The 18,779-nt window shown below is 40.3% G+C and overlaps 1 protein-coding gene across 1 annotated transcript; it reads left to right on the top strand.

The window, feature by feature from the left end:
* The first annotated feature begins 112 nt into the window (after positions 1 to 112).
* LOC121710459 (probable E3 ubiquitin-protein ligase HERC6) lies at positions 113 to 17,957 on the top strand. Its single transcript, XM_042094129.1, has 23 exons — positions 113 to 487; positions 4,190 to 4,340; positions 4,414 to 4,496; positions 4,610 to 4,837; positions 8,893 to 8,984; positions 9,290 to 9,417; positions 9,652 to 9,803; positions 9,929 to 9,984; positions 10,082 to 10,182; positions 10,289 to 10,345; positions 10,461 to 10,563; positions 10,671 to 10,851; positions 11,322 to 11,473; positions 11,620 to 11,751; positions 11,847 to 11,945; positions 12,213 to 12,389; positions 12,530 to 12,670; positions 12,781 to 12,947; positions 13,152 to 13,218; positions 13,971 to 14,041; positions 14,315 to 14,498; positions 17,050 to 17,152; positions 17,276 to 17,957. The coding sequence occupies exons 1-23, from the start codon at positions 124 to 126 to the stop codon at positions 17,485 to 17,487; spliced, it is 3,201 nt and encodes a 1,066-aa protein (XP_041950063.1). The 5' UTR covers positions 113 to 123; the 3' UTR covers positions 17,488 to 17,957.
* The last annotated feature ends 822 nt before the right edge of the window (positions 17,958 to 18,779 follow it).

Genomic DNA, 18,779 nt, shown 5'->3' with positions numbered 1-18,779 from the left:
TCAGTTGCAAAATTTCATTTGCAAATTTTCAGTTTCATTCAGTTTCAGTTGCATTCAGTTTCATTTCTTCATCACTGATTTGAGAAAGTGAAACCTACTTTGCATCCGATGATCTATGAGCAAATGACGACCCATCCGAGTTCAACACTTCAGGCAAACAGGGAGGGTGAATCAGCTACTCTGCTCATGCGACGCTCACAGAGCGGGTATAAATGCGCTAGCCTGGAAATCCAGACCCACAGTGCACCAGATTACTCCGAAATGTTTTGCTGGGGAGATGGGTCGAGAGGACAGCTGGGTTCACCACCGTCAAAGGATTTCAGAAGTTTTCATGAACCACAACCTGTCGTATTTGGCTCAGGACCCATTTCTGAAGTTTCCTGTGGGGAGCAGCATACCATTTTTCTCACGGCTGATGGCCGAGTCCTGTCATATGGTCGCAATAATAAAGGACAACTGGGAAGAGGGAAAAACAAAGATTCTAAAGGTAAAATAAATAGTCTGTAACAAAACATGGATATAGGTCTAAACAAATTATCTTTACGATAGTCAGTATTAGGCAATTAGCCCACAATAATGTTAGAGGTGTTCTGAAATAGCCTATTTTATTTAATTGAAAATAGAATATTCTAGTGTATTGGATGTTACCAATAATGTAATATCGTAAATATCGTTGCCTGTGTATTTTCTTTACGAATCGCTAGCACTTTAATTCTCGGCGGTCCGTGTAACGCTTTGCAGTGCTATGTTCTATTTGCAGAATTCACATGAAAAAATATAAAAATAGGCTTAAAAATCCGTTATCCATTCTTTAGGACGGCACAGTAAATGGGTTATTGTTGCTTATTTTGATTTTCAATTGAGCACAGTTACGGTTTTCTGTTCAGAAGTTAAAAATTGAAATGATGCGTCAATTTTCTAATTTTCCTTTTTTGCCCTTGTGGTTGGACTGAACCACGAACACCGGGGGGAGAACACCATCTAGCTGGGCCAGGCCGGGGGGAGAACAGCATCTAGCTGGGCCAGGCTAGATGGTGGAAGGGAGCGCCGCCTGAAGTTGTTTGTGATTTTGACTCATTACTTTAGAGATGAATGACAAACTTTTTGGGAGAAGGCACGTTAAACATAAGCCTATGTTGAACATATCTACAGTAGCCTATATTTGAATACCATGGCCATAGCAAATAATTCCCCAAAGCAGAATGCTTTGCCATCGACGTCAGTCTTGGCTATACCGGACTATACAGGCTACCCCGAGCACTGTTTGACATGGTATTTTTGCTTATTTAACGCTTTACGCTAGGTTTCATTAGGCTAAACGAAGACACAACGGTGAGCCTAATTTATCCGTTTATCCATTTATTAATTTCAACAGCAAATAGCCTACATTGGCCTGTAGGCTACTGGGGCTCACGTAGGCATACTCATAAGTGTCAGGACGCAGCAATGTCTCCCTCTGCATCTGAAGTTCTGATCTCGAGCTGACATTATCAATCGCTTGGCACCTTGATGCAAGCGGAACTGTGTTTGATAGCCCTCCATCTCTACATCTATTTTTTACAGTCTATGCTCTACATCCGCTGATAAAATGTGATCACCAACATCGCGCGCCAATATCAGGTCACCCACCCCTACGCGTGGTTCAGCCCAACAAAAACAGTAAAAAAAGGGGCCAAAATCCAATATTAACTGAATTTTACTTTTGTTTCCAATCCAGTTTCTGTTTTCTTTATCTTGCGTGACTAATGACACATTTAGAAAATAGCAGCAATTATCTATTTGCTGACCAGTTAAAACAAATTGAAAATTGGATTATCGAACACATTTTTTATTTGGACCAGATGGATGGAACAAATAGAACAAAGCACTGCAAAGCGTTACACGGACCCTCGGCTAGTGCAGTTCCTTTTAGTTTCATTTCTTCATCACCCTGAGTTGAGAAGGTGAGACAATTGCATCTTTTTTCCCAACGCGGTGTACACACACAGCACACACACACACACACACAGGATGGACAAAACAGTTAAAAATCTAAACATACTTTTTAAGGAAGCATGACCCTCTATCCGTCTTTTTTCTTATTCACCAATACACTGACAGATGACAATGTTTAAGAGTATCAGCCTTTTTCTAAGGTGACATGCCATAAATTTGCAACCAGATCAAAAATGCTGACTTGCCTGTTAGGCTAATTTTCAGAGTCCATCTATCATGTCATCACATCATCACACATGATGTTCAGTTCTAAAGTAACCAGCAGTTTGAAAGTAACAGTTTGCTGATGACTGATGCAGTTTCTAGTTTGGTAGGCCTACTTTGCATCAGCAACACTGACCCAATTACAAATAACTTAATTCATGTTCTTAGTCAATACATGTCCTAGTTCAAAATATTAAGAATGCACAGAAAAAAAAATGTATAATAATACTACAGACAAGAAATTCCAAAACAATTTTAGATTAGATTAGATTCAACTTTATTGTCATTGTGCAGAGTGCAATTACAGAGACAACGAAATGCAGGTATAAAGTTGTCTCTGTACTTGTACTCTAGATGAAAACTTCAAACAAAACAAGCCAACATGAGTGAGAGTGGGGTGTATGAGAGGAAGTGTATTGAGTATAAATTGAGTATAGATATAGATCAGTGTTTCTCAAACTTTTTCAGATGAAGGACCACTTAACCAATAAAAAAGAAACGCACAGACCACCTAGCTAAAAAAGATTAGACCTACTTCAACAGTATATTAGCCTACACAATAGGCCTACTCACTGAACCACCTTGCTTATTGTCTTTGCACTTTGCTTATTGTGTCAGAGGATTCATATGATTTAAATTGGCATATCCTACATAGACAGTGTGACAGAACTGTTTGGATTTACATACAAGTTGGTTCAATATTGCATACAACTCATCTATATTATATTTTACCACGTCTGCTCGCGGACCACTTGGGATAGCTTGCGGACCACCAGTGGTCCCCGGACCACACTTTGAGAAACACTGATATAGATAGATCATTTATTGATCCCCAAGGGGAAATTCAAGGTCCCAGTAGCTTAGGACACCACAACATAAACAGTATGATAAAAAAAAACAAATCCACATGACTAAAACGAACAGTAAAAGATACTAAAGATACTAAAGCAAGGATCCACATGAATGTATGTATAAACATGAGGGGCTTGCAGTGACAGGGCAGGGACTGACCCTGTGATTCAGTATGCAGTGGTAAGGTACTCAATGAGGTGTGTCATGGTGGTAGTGCAAATAAGTCCAGTGCAACAGTGCAGGGTTAAATAGCGACCAGCACTAAATAAATATAAACAATATAAGAGAAAAATGTAAGCATAGTAATACAGTTATAGTATAATTATATGGACAATATAGAGAAAAATGTAAACATAGAATTATAGCAGCAGTGCAAGGATAGGTTTGAAGTAGGGTATCAGCCATTGGTCAAGTATGATGTTAGACCACAGTCCAGACTGGGGGATGGAGGGAAGGGTTGTACATATGGGCTAATATAGCCAGTAAACAGTGTAGACATGTGTAACACAGTGGGCCAGTGGACAGTCAGAGGTCATGGAAGTGTAGAGGCAGATAGACAATGCAGAGAAGTATTGGTGTGTTTTCAAAAGATGCATTCATGGTTTCATAAGTTTTAATATTACTGCATTTATTGTAAGTGTCTCAAGGTTATTACATATCTTACATAGCAGACCAGACCATATAATTGATTCTGCTCGCGACGACGCTGATTGGCTAAAAGGTGTTTTTTGGGGATTGTGCGAGAAGGGGACACTTCTCGAGGGCCAAGGGGTATAAAAGATAGGTCACAGCCATCCATAGGTCAGATCTCATCGGGTGAAGGTGTAGAGGCAGATAGACTATGCAGAGAAGTCTATCTCTCCTCTTTCCTTTAAGTGAAGCAATATGAGTATATTATATAGATGATGAGTATATATGAGTATATTAGTGTAAGTGTGTGTGCATGTGTGTGTCTGAAGAATGGCTCTTCTCTTCCTTTAAGTGAAGCAATATGAGTATATATTAGATAGATGATGAGTATATATGAGTATATTAGTGTATATAAATGTGTGTGCGTGTGTATGAAGAATGGCCTGTTTATTCATGACCTGGAAGATTTTACAATGATCACTATAATAAATGATGTACCTTTTCCCAGTGGTCGATGGTCTGGCGGGAGTGGCGGCAGTAGCATGTGGTCAGGAGCACTGCTTGGCCCTCTGTGCGTCTGGAGAGGTCTACTCATGGGGTTGTGATGATGAAGGACAGCTGGGGATAGGCTCTCAGCAGTCAAAGATGTCTCAGCCACGGTATGGAAGCTTATAAATTAATTAAGGTAATTGTGTAGGACAAGAAGTTCTTCATTCATTCTTTCATTTTCAGATGTGTTTCGATACAATCTCCCTGGCCAATATTGATCACACAGGTTGCTTGTGGAAATATTCACTCTTTGGCTCTTTCAACAGGTAAAGATTTAAAATTATACATCTTACCCAAAATAAAGAAGACGAAGAAGATGACGGTGATGATGATGATTGGGGGTAGTAATAGCAGATGATTGACATTTATGTTCTTGCAGGAGGGGAGGTCTTCTCATGGGGTAAGAATAGCCATGGTCAATTGGGTTTAGGGAAGGCAGTGGATATTCAGGCCACACCTTTTCTAGTTTGTGCACTTTTGGGGGTGCCAGTGACCCAAATCTCGGCTGGAGGAGCCCACACCCTGGCCCTCACACTGCAGGGACTGGTTTACTGCTGCGGGGCCAACAGTGCAGGGCAGCTGGGCCTCAAAAGGGTGGATGAGAGAGGTACAGTGCACTCAATTGTCAATTTAATTTGTTGTTCGTTCTCTTTTGCTAAATATGACATTAAGGCAGTGGTCTCCAAACTACGGCCCGCCACCTCATTTTGGGTGGCCCCCCAAACCATGTCCGTGGTATATAGCATCTGGCCCGCATGAGAGTAGACATCGTCAAACTATAACCTCCGTAAATTCCCCTGATTCATTCTCTATGGCGAGTCTTAACAGTACACATGTAATACTCTTTTTGTCCACTAGTGGTTGTTTTGGCGCTGTTTTGCGTTTGCCATCGAAAACGGAATGAAATGTACATGTAGACCAGTGTTTCTCAAAGTGTGGGACCACTGGTGGTCCGCAAGCTATCCCAAGCAGACATGATAAAATATAATATCTTGCAAGGTTGAACCAACTTGTATTTAAATCCAAACAGTTCTGTAACATGCCTAAGCTATACGCCAGTTTAAATCATATGAATCCTCTGACACAAAAAGGAAGGTGAGGAGGCCTATTGTGTAATATACTGTTGAAGTAGGTTTACTCTTTCTTTTAGCTAGTGGTCCGTGAGGTTTTTTTTATTGGTTAAGTGGTCCTTGGTCTGAAAAAGTTTGAGAAACACTGATGTAGACCTACAGTACCTGCAAACATGTAAGAGGCCTATGCTGACTGCATCAGTGCTCAAAGTATTCTAAATGTTTATCAATTAATTGGTAATAATTTTTATTCAAGTCATATTTCTGGGACTTTCTTGGATAATTATTTCTATTTTTTATTAACTCGTTCAAATGTTCATTAAAAATTAGCCTAACAATTCCCAAAGTTCTCATCAGGTGAGTGAAAGTTTTTGCCAGCACTTCATAAAACTCTCATAGTTTGAGTTATTTGAATTATTTGTAGGATATTACTTGTTCACAACATGAGCTGTGTATGCAAAGACACAGAGTTCAGAGTTCACACATTTTGAATAAATATACTTTTGGGACTCCCTGCTAATACTTTTGTGAATGCTAAAGTCTTTTTATTAGTATTATTTAATTTGAGTTACATTTTACATTGATATGGCATGATGGCAACATAAACACAGCTAACAATGGTATTAAATTGCAGTAGCCTGTGATTAAATGTAATAGAATATTCAACTAAAATAGACTGCTGTTGTTCACAGCACTAAGCTATTTATGGTTACTGATATACTCCCGAGTCTCTGGCCTTCTCTTAGAGCCAGGCATAGTGAGCTGGCCCTCGGAAGAAAAAGTTTGGGGACCACTGCATTAAGGGATGTCAACTTCTGATACCACAGAGTAATGGAGACTCAGAGACTCAGTCAAGCAATGTTTGGACCAGTGAGGAACAAGGTTTCATTAACAATGATGCACATTAAAGGTGCAGTCAGCGATTATGCAAGATGTCGCATTTGTTTATGTTGTTTAAATTTACATTTCTTCGCAGATGCTTCTGTCCAAAACAACGTACATTATATTTTAATCAAGGACCAAACAAAACATACTAGAGAGCTAGCTCAACTCTCCCTTCCGTATTCACAGAGAAACTCAGAACAGGCTGCCCCCAAACAAAAATGTTTTTTCCAGTTTTCAGAGCCTGGGCTGCCTACAGAGACTGTGTTTTCACGGGGTGGGCAGCTAGTGGATCGGGAGGAGGATGTTTGCTGAATGTGACAAAAACTTTAATGAATTTGAGAACGCGTACAATTGCTGACTGCATCTTTAAGGGAGAGGTTACTTATAAACAGGGTTCTAAATTAACACCCACCAACCCGCCAAATACGGGTTAAAATTAATTTTGGCGGGTGTTAATAAAAACTTACTAGCCAGTTTGCCCGGTGATGCATGAGGCATTACATGCATGATACATAAGGCTCTGTTTTCGGTCATATATCCCCGGCAGTACTTCCCCACTTCCGACAGTACATTTCCCATGACCACTGTGCCGTAATGCTGCGTCGGCTGCACGCAGTTTGCAGTGAAACCAGCGCGAGAGACCATGGAAACGAACGGAGCGTCTACCAGGAAACACAAGGAATTAGAAGAACGAACGGAGCCAGAGCAGGGAGCATAGACTGAAAGAGGAGGGAGTTAGCCAGTAAAGTAAAGTAAAAAGTACCGAACACATGTGCATAACACAAATGCATAATGCATTACGAAATATTAACGCAATTAACGCATTGTGTTTAGCTATTTCCTTTGTGGGGGGCTGATGTCATGTAACGGAGGCCGCAAAACCTGAAGCAGCAAGATCGTTTATTTTATTGTCTATGGAGTTAGCTGAAGATGGAACGTGAGGAGATTGTAGGCGAAAATTTTCAGTTTTAAAAAGGTAGCCTGATCAGTTATCACCACCACCACACGCATCACGCACTGTGCGTAGGGCACCAAGAGACAGAGGAGGGACCAACATTTAGCCAATAAATAGTAGCTGTACTGCAAACTGTTTTTCACTTTTGTTAGAGAAAGTATACAATGTCAACATGCACCAACAGCATGTTACATAAAGATGATACTTTTCGGGTCCTCGATAAAGATCCAACTTGAACATAGGCCCTATGCTACTCCATTTAAAGGAGAATTCCGGTGTGATATTGACCTAAAGTGTATTGAAACATGATACCGAGTGTGAACGTATGTCTCATAGCCCATCTCGGCTTGTCCCCTGCACTCCAAAATCTGGTGCTAGTTAGCCGATGCTACCAACAGCTTTTTCAATAGTGGTTGAAGTAATTCCAGTTTCTTCCAGTAGCAGCAACTGGAATCCATGCATTTCCACTGAATTATTTTTGGAATCTGATCCCTTATCATACCTGTTCATTCTTACTCGTTGCTCGACTTATCGTGACTAAATTCAAGATGGCTGCAAACGCTAAACTTCGTGAAGATACTGTCTGTATAAATCGTCTTGTAAGTAAACTACCAGTGCTTTTTCAAAGTTCTCAATGTCTCGTTTTAAATGTCAGGGCCCTCGGAAGTCTACCAATGAAGTGTGGAGATACATTGAGCCTCGTAAATGGGTGTAAAACAGTGATTTATTTGCATGGCTAGCCCGATGCCGAAGCACCACTATTGAAAAAGCTGTTGGTAGCATCGGCTAACTAGCGCCAGATTTTGGAGTGCAGGGGACAAGCCGAGATGGGCTATGAGACATACGTTCACACTCGGTATCATGTTTCAATACACTTTAGGTCAATATCACATCGGAATTCTCCTTTAATTGAGAACGTGTCTGAGTGTGCAGGAGAGGGAGAGAAAACGAGTGGCAGCTTGTCATTGTTGATGATAATTGATATCTCCTTTTTATTAAGTTAAGATTAAACTAAATGTGGCAGTGGTTGGTGCAGACTGATGGAGACGAGAATAGGAATGAAGCAGGAGATGATATCGACAGAGAAATAGATGGATAGAGATCCCAAACAAGAAATGAAGTTAAGTGCACTTTTATGTGTATATTTTGTGGTATGTATTCATGCCAACAATGTTATTACAATGACCAAATGCATTCAGTGACACTCATCTCATAAACTCATAATTCTCTTATTTTCACCGGAAAAAAATTGGCTAATAGAAATTCTGATTGGCTAGTAACTTTAGAAAGTTACCAGCCACATTGGCTGGTGATCAAAAAAGTTAATTTAGAACCCTGCTTATAAAGTAGATGACTCACCCCCCCTCTCAACTGTAAAGGGAAGTTTAAGTATCTTTTAATAGAAGAAGGGGTGCCAATCATTAGCTCAACCCAATGTAGCTGGTCTGGAAATGTGAAGAGGGGCTACAGACTCTGGTCACAGGGAATGGGGCTCGCTTTAATCTCGCAGGAAACTCACAGTTTAGAAAACATTCCACTCCTATCAGTAATGTTTAGAAGACACAGAAACTCTGGTGTGAACCTCCGAGTTATGAGGTGCTAGAAATAGCAACAGTAAATAATGAAGAATAAAAACAAAGAAATCTATTCTGATTCACAACTCCATTGAAATCTATAAGGATATGGATTACTTATCAGACACTTGTGTACTGTTTGACCACCTTTCAGTACCTCTCTTTGTCATGCTGCCAGGTCGCTTTGGGATATGCTCAGTGCCCGCCCTCCGACTTCTAGACATCAAGGTGATCTGTTGTGGAGAAGCACACACTGCTGTTCTCACCAAGGTACGAACACACACATACACACACACACACGCACATCAGCTGTCTCAGAGAGAGAGAGAGAGAGAGAGAGAGAGAGAGAGAGAGAGAGAGAGAGAGAGAGAGAGAGAGAGAGAGAGGAATTTTATTGTGAAGAGGCACATGTTGCTGTTGTCACCATGGCGCACACACATACACACACACACACACACATGCACATACACACAGACACATATTTACACACACGCACACACGCATGCACACGCGCACACACGTACGATGTAAAATCATCGACTATTACCTTTAACTGTTACTGTGTTTTTCCCTAGAATGGTGATGTTTACACTTTTGGAGAGGGAGCTCAAGGACAGCTTGGACACAGCTCCACAGCCAATGAGCTTCTACCCAAGAGGGTGGAAGGCCTAGATGGACCAGCCTCACAGATAGCCTGTGGCAGGTGGTGCTTTGGTGTATTTGTAATTAACGTGTATAGGCACATTCGTAAAACAAACATATTTGTGCTATAGACAAGACATTCTACACAGGCTGTTATCACCAGCGCTTGTGAATGTGCCCAGTGGTCCTGCCATCTTACATTTTCACTTCATAGACTTTGAAGTTTGTTAGCTAACTGGCAGGTCCATTTTGGAGTGAAGTTCTTAGTAACTCATCAGGGGTGTTATTTTTGCAGCCACCACACCATGGTATTGGGATCCGGTAATCGCCTCTGGGCCTTTGGCAGTGGAGTGAAAGGGCAGCTGGGGAATGGCCGCTCAGAGAGCAGTACTCAGCCCACCATGGTGGAACTAACCAGGGCCGGTGTGGAGCCTCGAGCCCTCCCTGGTAATGAAAAACTTGATCAAAGGCTCTTAAAAAAAACAATTATTATTTAGCCGTCTTTACGGTTTCATTTGTTCGGCAATCAATCTGATGAATATGTATAACTAAATGGTTGCTCCAACAACTAGATTTCAAAATATCAGCGGGGTGGAATTCCAACTTTGTTTTCTTCCCACCTGAACAGGTAGGGGTCATAAATAGTGTTGGTAAACCATTTACAATTTCAGGTTTAATTTTAATAGGCATTATACAATTAGTATACCTGTACCATTTTCCTTCAGGCAACATCAGAACTGCAACCAGTTGGAAAACTCAATCAAGCCCAGCTACAGACATGGCTAACAAAGCCCTCTAGTGGCCAGAACCCTGCAGAGGCCGAAAGGTTTATTGAGTAGTAATTCTACAGTCACCAAACTCACAACACAGCATTGTCTGTTCATGCATTTCAAATGCAGATACATTGTTTAGCTTACTGTGGATTTTTACAGAATCTTCACGCAATTTTCATCATGTTCAAGACTTGTGGGCAGTTTCACTAAGGACATGTAAGTTATTGTGTCCTCTCCGGTACAGCAGAGATCAGGTGGCATGATGAATGCCCCATATTGCTAGATCTGGAGATTTAATCATGTATGTGCATTTATGTGGTCATAATTTCAGTGATTCTCAAGCTATGATGTCATCAAATTCTGTGAGAGTGGACTTACATGCTGCAAGCGAGGCATTTGACAAACTGCTACAAGTCGCTTGGATCCGTAAAGCAGTTAAGTCATAAACCTGTTTTCTTACTTTTTAATTTTCAGCTCTACAAAAATGAAGATACTATACAATGATATCTCTTAATGATGTTTTCTTTGATTCTTCTCACAGATAGACATCAAACCAGTGGTGGAACACCTTTGTGTTTTCTCATCAGCTATGAAGGCAGCAGACATTTTCCTACTCCTTCCTGTCTGTCCTCTGCTCCAAGAGGACCAGAATGTGATCAATCTTGTTCTGCCACTTGCAGTGGCCATAACTAACCTGGGTGACTCTGTCATGGAAACTCTGCGTAAGATCATCTTTGACCTTTAACCTGGCTGCCATCCATCTGATCTGCATGTGATCTACACATGAGGAAAACACATGGGGCTTCTGTAATAAAACACCTTTCACATACAACATGATACGCACTGTGCTGGCCACTGAGGCCCTAACAAAATAGTAGCTGTTAAACTTTGGCGCAGTGGCATGCCATTCTTGCATAGAGCAAACCATTTGGAAATGATGGGTTACAGAGTGCAACGGTGCCGTCTTCCCGTTGTATGTGAAAGCCCTGTTATGATATTTCATATTCTTGATATAGTTCACACCATGCATGCATGCAGTATTACGATAATGAACCAAATAATGTTTCACTGTTCAAAATTCTACTAATCTGCTTCCATCTTTGACCGCAAGAGTATTAATAATTAATAATGGACACTGTGTCAGAAAGCAGTTGGTCATTGTAAATGTCCCAGTGATGTGTGTGACTCCCAGAGGGCTGGTGGGGGTCCATGGGTAAAGGCATGATGTCCAAGCACATCCTGGTGTGGAAACACGCACTGTCCTTCCTCCTGAGGGCCAATCTCCTGCACCACTACAACCCTGGTGTGAAAGCCACTCTCGAGGTTCTCAAATCCCTTCACAGGGTGAGTGTTGCCCTGGACATTTGATGGCATTTCCTCAGTCTAAAAACACAAGATTAAGGCATTACTGCACTTTGATTGTGGGGGTAGATTGGAATTTGTATGTGCAGTGGTATTGTGATATAAAATTTCTCTCATTTCCTTTGAAGGCAAATAAGAAAGCTAAGAAATCTCTGCAAGTTTCTATCTCTGAGTTCTACATAGAGGAACTTGGCCAAAACCCTATTATGCTTCAGCAAGATGTGACATTATGGAGACAAATTAAATGGTCACAAGTGCAGGTGATAGTGCATACTATTTTAACTATATTTTAGCCTATATGTTAACCAATGTACATGGTAGCCTACTAATGTGTCTAACTGTCTGTTTTCTGTAGGAAGTGCCACTGACACCTCCCATTTTCTGCCGTTTTCCATTCCTCCTCGATCTTAAGAGCAAGGTGCTGATTTTCCATTATGATGCTAGTGTTACACAGGTATCATTTTTTTCTCCTCAATATTTTAAATAGCCCTTACTTGTCATAAACCATTGTAGGAACCTCGTCCTATACCTTATAAATGCTAAATGATGTCACTCATTTTAAACAACAACGACTTGGTGAGAAAATAAATAATGGTGAGAAAATAAACAAGCGAATGGTTAGGATTTGTTAAAGACCGCAGAGCTGAAAGGTATCCTTTTGGGCCCATATATGATGGATAAGAACAAATCCCTCATGCAGTCATTCACATTTCTATGTCAGACGACTCACCACTTCATCCATCAACAAGTGCTCAATGGTGGGGAGGCTTCTCAGTTCTTTACTGGGGAGGCTCCTACTCCAGTGCTCAAACTCAAAATCAGGCGCACCCATCTCCTGGAGGACACGTTCAGGCAACTGGCTGCTTCTGACCATGACAACTTCCAAAAACAGCTTCATGTAAGTTTAAATAAACTGACGTAAACTACGGTGTTGGAAATGACAATAATAGATTTATTTCTAATATCGTTGTCTGTGTATTTTGTGTTCTGTGTTCATTGAATTAGTGGTAGAGGTGTCCAATAATTATATGTTTTTAGGTCCAGTTTGTTGACGAGTCAAAACTGACTCTAGTGAACCAGAAGGATTTTTTCCTTCACACTTTTGATGAGCTGATGGCACCTGACTTTGGCATGCTCATGTTTGATGACACCAAAACTCTCGTCTGGTTCCCACCTCAGGTCAATGCATTTTAGTATTTTTTTTTGTTTTTTTTATCACAGAGAGCTATCTGCAGTGTACACTTTTGAATGCTTCTGTGCCTTATCTGTTGACTTCTCTTCCCAAACAGCCAAAACATGAAGCCAAAACGTACTTCCTTTTTGGAATACTTTGTGGTCTAGCCTTGAACAACAACAACATTGTGCATTTGCCTTTTCCTCTGGCTATGTTCAAGAAACTTCTGGGTACCAAAGTGACATTGGAAGACCTGACTGAGTTCAGTCCTGTGGTTGGAGAGTGAGTATGCACATATAACTACATAAACAATAATCGATGATGTCATTATTTACTCCATCCTACGAATGCTATTTTATGTCCAAGATTCCCTTAGAGAAGAGACTTCTGTCTCAATGCTCAATGTGACAAATAAAAAATACATAAAATAAAAAAGCAATGCAACACATCTTTGGATTATCCTTCATATGTGATTTATTTTTGAAGGAGTCTTCGGTACATCTTGTACGACTATATTGATGATGACATTGACAATCTGGACATGACGTATTCAGTAAGTATTGTTTTAGTTAAAGCTGCAGTTGGCAAGTCTGACAGATTGAGGGGACGTAGCCAAAATTTTGAATGTTTACGACTCTCATACCCCTCCCCCACTACCACCGAGCACCCTCTCATCAAGTTTGTGCTCGTCAGTGTGTATCAGACTGCACCAGACTGTGATTGACGGTCAGATCTCTCACAGCCCTGCTCTGATTAGACCAGAAGAACCGGGAGCTGTGGATTTTTGCAAAACAAATAACAGGCTCTAGGTGGAGGCAGAAGTGCGTGTTTTTTCTAAAACTGGCTGATTTATATATATTATAAATAGTAAATAAATAGTGTCGGTTTCAGTGAATATGATCAAAAAAATCTTGCCAACTGCAGCTTTAAGCATAATACAAAACAATTGTTAATTTTTTCCATAGATCTTTGTTTCTTGAAGTCACTGAGTACTGTCGGTAGGAAAGAAAATGAAAACAACCAGTGCTACCTAGCTTGAGTTAATGCAGCCAACAGCTACAGTGCTACCTAGCTTGAGTTAATGCAGCCAACAGCTACAGTGCTACACGCTGGAGGCATCTTTAAAATCAGGCCCCCAAAGTGTAACACTGTACCTGCTCAGTGACCTTGAGAAACCGAGATCTATGTGAAAAATGACCTTGAGAAACCGAGATCTATGTGAAAAATGGCTGGAGTTCTCCTTTAACTGCAAACATACAACCTAATAATTAGCAGCCACAAATTAGTGAATTTCATATATTACAGATTACCTGGGGTGACATCAAAGTGGAGCTGGATCCAAAAGAAGAGGGAAAACCTGTGACAAGCAAAAACAAGTTTGTCTCATTTTATTTCCTACGGGGTAGCTTAACCTATTAGCTTTAACCTTCTATCTATCTAGATCAGGGGTGCCCAAATTCTTCCCCGTCAAGGGCAAAAAATTAAATGAGCCAAAACTAAATGTTCAAGTCATGGACCATTAAATTGAAATGTATTGCATATCTGTGCAAAATTAACATTCTATAAAAGCCATCCAGATGCAGATTTAGAATTTTCTTTGACATTTTATCTCCCATTTTGCCATGTTGAAAGCCTGTGCTTTTCAACAGGAAGGAGTTTGTTCAGGCCTATGTGGACTACACATTAAACAAATCAGTGGAGAAGGTGTTTGAAGAGTTCAAGAGGGGCTTCTTCAAAGTGTGTGCACGAGACGTTGTGGAGCTGTTTCACCCAGAGGAGCTGAGGGGGGTGATGGTGGGGAAGGAGGACTACGACTGGGACACACTCAAACGGGTAAATAGGGTCCACCTATCATGACTAGGTGTCTAGGTGACATTGGACCTCATTCACCAACCGTTCTTACAAAGAAATTTGTTTTTAAAACCCATTTACGCACTCAAGAGCACTCTTACGCACATTTGAGAACTGATTCGCAAAATCAATGGTTATTGCATTTTCATCATATCTGCAGGTGTAAAATATAATAGATGCTCATATAATAAAAAGAATAATAATGCTCATGTAGTTTATAATATATGGTACAAATGAAAGCTGGTGCCTCAGCCTCAATTTGTGTCCACACGGCCTTGCAGTATCATGCCCTTTTATGGTGATTGACCAGGCGTTTACCTAAGCTAATTAAGAACAATTGGCACGCCCTGTCAACTTAAGAAGAAATGGGATTCAGCATGAAAAGAACAAAACTGCGAACAATTCTGAGGTTTAAAGGAACACGCTACCCAATGTCAGTAGTAATATATGTTCTTACCTTAACTTTCACGAGTTGAGTCATACCTCTCCCGTGTCGGTACGTGCACTCAAAAGCTCTGGTGCTCGGCGCGAATGTGTTAGCATGTTGCTATGCTAGCGGGCTCAGATGTAGCCATAGAGGGAGGAAGATAGCAGTAATCAAAAACATCCACGTTTTCCCTACTTAAATACAGTTGCACGAGTAGTTGATAAAAATGTGTAAGGTCACACAACATGAAACGTGGCGATTTTCCAAGCGAATAAACAGGAGAACTACAATGTGTGGCGCAATAGCACTTGGGAGTACTTCGACCTAGCGTAGTAATATTAATTAACACCTAATTGTAGATCCTATCCACTGTTTGCAGCGAAGCTGAAACATGAAATCACTATAATACTTCTGCTTGTTATCACAACCCTTCACAATGCATGTTATAACTATGATTGTTCACAATCTACTTTACCACTACCTGCTACTTTGCTAAGTCAGCTCAAACCAACGCCAGCAGGGCAGGTTGTCTCTGACTGTGTGTGCGCCTCTGAGGGGGAGGGGGAGGGGGAGGCTGAGGGGTCGATCCAGCTCTGTGGTGGATAGGATCTACAATTAGGTGTTAACTAATATTACTACGCTAGGTCGAAGTACTCCCAGCCCAGAAGTGTTTGAGTGCACGTACCGACACGGGAGAGGTATGATTCAACTCGTGAAAGTTAAGGTAAGAACATATATTACTACTGACATTGGGTGGCGTGTTCCTTTAAGTACACCTTTGTGAAGAGTTTTCGTAGGACCTTCTTAAGAACACAGTTAAGAAAATGCTTAAGATACTGTATTGGTGAATGAGGCCCAATGATACCAGAGAGGGTTGAAGTGGATCTTTGATGATATACTGGGCAATTTGATAGCATTCTCTTCTAATATCCCTGTGAAGTATGGGCAGGTCATTTTAAATCATGGATTTTTGTCCCAGATGAATAAGTGTTATTAAAATTGTGCCCAGTGTATTGGCCTTATATGTGTGTACTAGGGCTTTGACTTTTGCCCAAAAATCATATTCGAAGTTCGTTTGTTTATTAATATTAAAATTCGAATATATTCGAATATGTATTAATAATATTTTAACCATTAAATGTCTTCAGTAAGGTCGATATTGGTATCAAACTTAAGTTCTATATGTTCTGTCCACCAGAGGGCAGTGCATCAGTCAATGTCAATAGACTACGTGCATGAAAGGCTGAGTATTTATGCGTGTGTTAAAATTGTTATTATTGAGCAAGGGCTGGGCGATAAAACGATAGCGATATGTATCGCAATAGACATGTAATCGATATCAATAAAAAATACGTTCGATAGAACATTCATAATTAAAAGCAACACACACCTCCTGCCTTACGTTGTCCATAAATAAATAGGCTAAATATATCTTGCATTGTAGTATGTCAAACTCTAAAAAAGTAGGCCTACCTCAACACAGACTCTCCTTGCCCTGTGCACTCTCTCTCTGTCCCTCTCAACAGGCGCATCCCTCCTCGGCATGCACATGTAATCCAAACATTAATCATGCAAGACGATTAAATCCGGTTAGCATCATTACCTCTTATCTGCACATTTATTTATTTGAGTGTTTTTCATGATTGTGTTGCCATTTCTTTTCCCTGTTTGCTTTGATTGATAACTTAGGTGATTAAAAACAGAGGAAAGTTTAAAATAAAAGTGTCTATTATGTCTATGTGTGAGCTCACTAAGCGTGAACCAGCCAGGATGCTAACGTCACCTACAGGAGCCCAGATGACCAATAATAGCCTTGCTAATGAGCTCGTGATTTTACTTCACCAGGCGTGAAAAAAACCTCGGAATCTGAATTGAAAACAACGTTTACAACCAAATACATTTATAGAAATGATCTCCATAGGCTACAGGTTCGAATATTAGAAGATCCCTAAAATTCGTTCGAATATCTTTAATTTTTAAAATAATCGAATTATATTCGAATAACGAAGTTAGAGTCAAAGCCCTAGTGTGTACATATAATCTTTCTGGTTTTGTTTTGTTATTATACTACTAAAGCTTTATTCTAACTGTACTCTCACATGATAGAACACAATGTATGAGGGAGGATACCATGGAAACCACCCAGTGATTAAAATGTTCTGGGAGGTGTTTGGCGAGCTTTCTCATGATCAAAAGAAAGCCTTCCTTTGTAAGAACCGCAGACCTGCACACATTTTCCAAAAATATTATTGTTATAAAATCTCAGGATGTAAAAGGTGCATGAATGTCTATTGATGTGCATGATTCTATTCCTCCCCATGTTGTCTTGAAGTATTCCTGACTGGTTGTGGTCGTGTGCCAATCTTGGGAATGGACCAGATCCAGATGATCATACGTGTCAGGCACAAATCATCTCAAAACCATTTTCCAGAATCCCTGACGTGTCATGGGATCCTGTATCTTCCCATGTACCAGTCCAAAGAGAGACTCCAGACTCAGCTCACTGAGGCTCTGAAGCACAACAGAGGCTTCTGGAAAGAATGAGGAACTAATTCCTTAGGTGGTGTCTTGCATTGTTCGTATATCACAGACATCTTATTGAAAGCCATTCCATAAATGTAGACTCTTAAAAGAAGTGTTATATTGACTAAATCATCCTATTACATTACTCACATGCATGTGCTTTTTCTGTAATTATCATTTAGTTGCGTTTTTATCTTTTTTCCTTTACATGATTTAGGATTCCCTGATTGCATTGAGACAGCTCTATAGTCTGATGTATTTCAACACGAATGAAAGGAGAAGATAGAGCTACATATATCAGAAGATTGTGTTCATTTGTGACTTAGATATGGCCTTACACACTGCAGCCAGACAAATAATTTGACCTATACATCGTTAGCATTAACCTACAGTACACTACTTTCCGATGTTTTGCCTGTTGTGTGTCTGAAGAGAGGCATATGCATCAACATTATGATACAATAAAAGCCTGATGTTCCTGTTTTCCACTATGCAATTATGTTTAGTCTGTTCAAGTTCATGTTTAACTGCGCTGATTGGTTTCACCAGGGGCACAGAAATGTTGGGCCTTTGAAAGAAAATCATTTTGTGTCCCCATAAATGCTAGGGGATCCGGGGTTTATTGTTTAATGCGGTATGCGCAATGCAGCATACAAGACAACCCCCATCACATTTACAAAAATAAAACGGCACAAAATACTCAGGTGATTTATGGTTGATTGTGTTGTACAAAGCGGATAATTGAGCTAATATCAGCATTCTTCGCCGTTTCTTACTGAGTGAGAACTGGAGCACAGTAACCGTGCACACTGTGCTGCGGGAACAAATTAGTGCCCACAGATTGATAAAATATTATCAATATTATCTTTTTGGAACAAATGACTATGAGTCATACTGTGTAGAAAAAGTCCTTAGTCAACATCCTTAGTCAATTACTTTACATTTTTACATTTTTGGTAAAGCTTTCAATGAACCCAGGGTCCATAAAGTATGCACATTAAAGTAAAAGTACAAGTAGAAAGAATGAATGCTTTATAGCCCTTTATGGATGTAGTTATTTAAGCATTCTGAATACTTAGCCTTAGCTTCAAGTGGAGGAGGGGAATGGGAATTATGTGAGGATGCTGTTCATTGCCTTTAGTTTAGCATTCAACACAATAGTACTTCTCACCTTGGTCACAAAGATGAAGGCCTTAGGACTGAACACCACCCTGTGTCACTGGATATTTGGAACACTGGAACACCCCCAATACACAGCACATTGTCTCATGAGGAAGCTTTTCCAACACACATATTGCACACTGCCCTCTCCC

The sequence above is a fragment of the Alosa sapidissima genome, chromosome 1 (genome assembly GCF_018492685.1).
Source record: "Alosa sapidissima isolate fAloSap1 chromosome 1, fAloSap1.pri, whole genome shotgun sequence".
Classification (NCBI taxonomy): domain Eukaryota; kingdom Metazoa; phylum Chordata; class Actinopteri; order Clupeiformes; family Clupeidae; genus Alosa; species Alosa sapidissima.
The sequence above is the reverse complement of the archived record's forward strand: the minus strand, read 5'-3'. Positions and strand labels throughout refer to the sequence as shown.

Coding starts and splice junctions, on each gene's coding strand:
- LOC121710459 (XM_042094129.1), top strand. CDS start 124: ATGACGACCCATCCGAGTTCAACACTTCAGGCAAACAGGGAGGGTGAA. Junction 9,804..9,928: donor GGAGCCTCGAGCCCTCCCTG/GTAATGAAAAAC, acceptor TCCAACAACTAG/ATTTCAAAATATCAGCGGGG. Junction 10,564..10,670: donor TCGCTTGGATCCGTAAAGCA/GTTAAGTCATAA, acceptor TTCTTCTCACAG/ATAGACATCAAACCAGTGGT.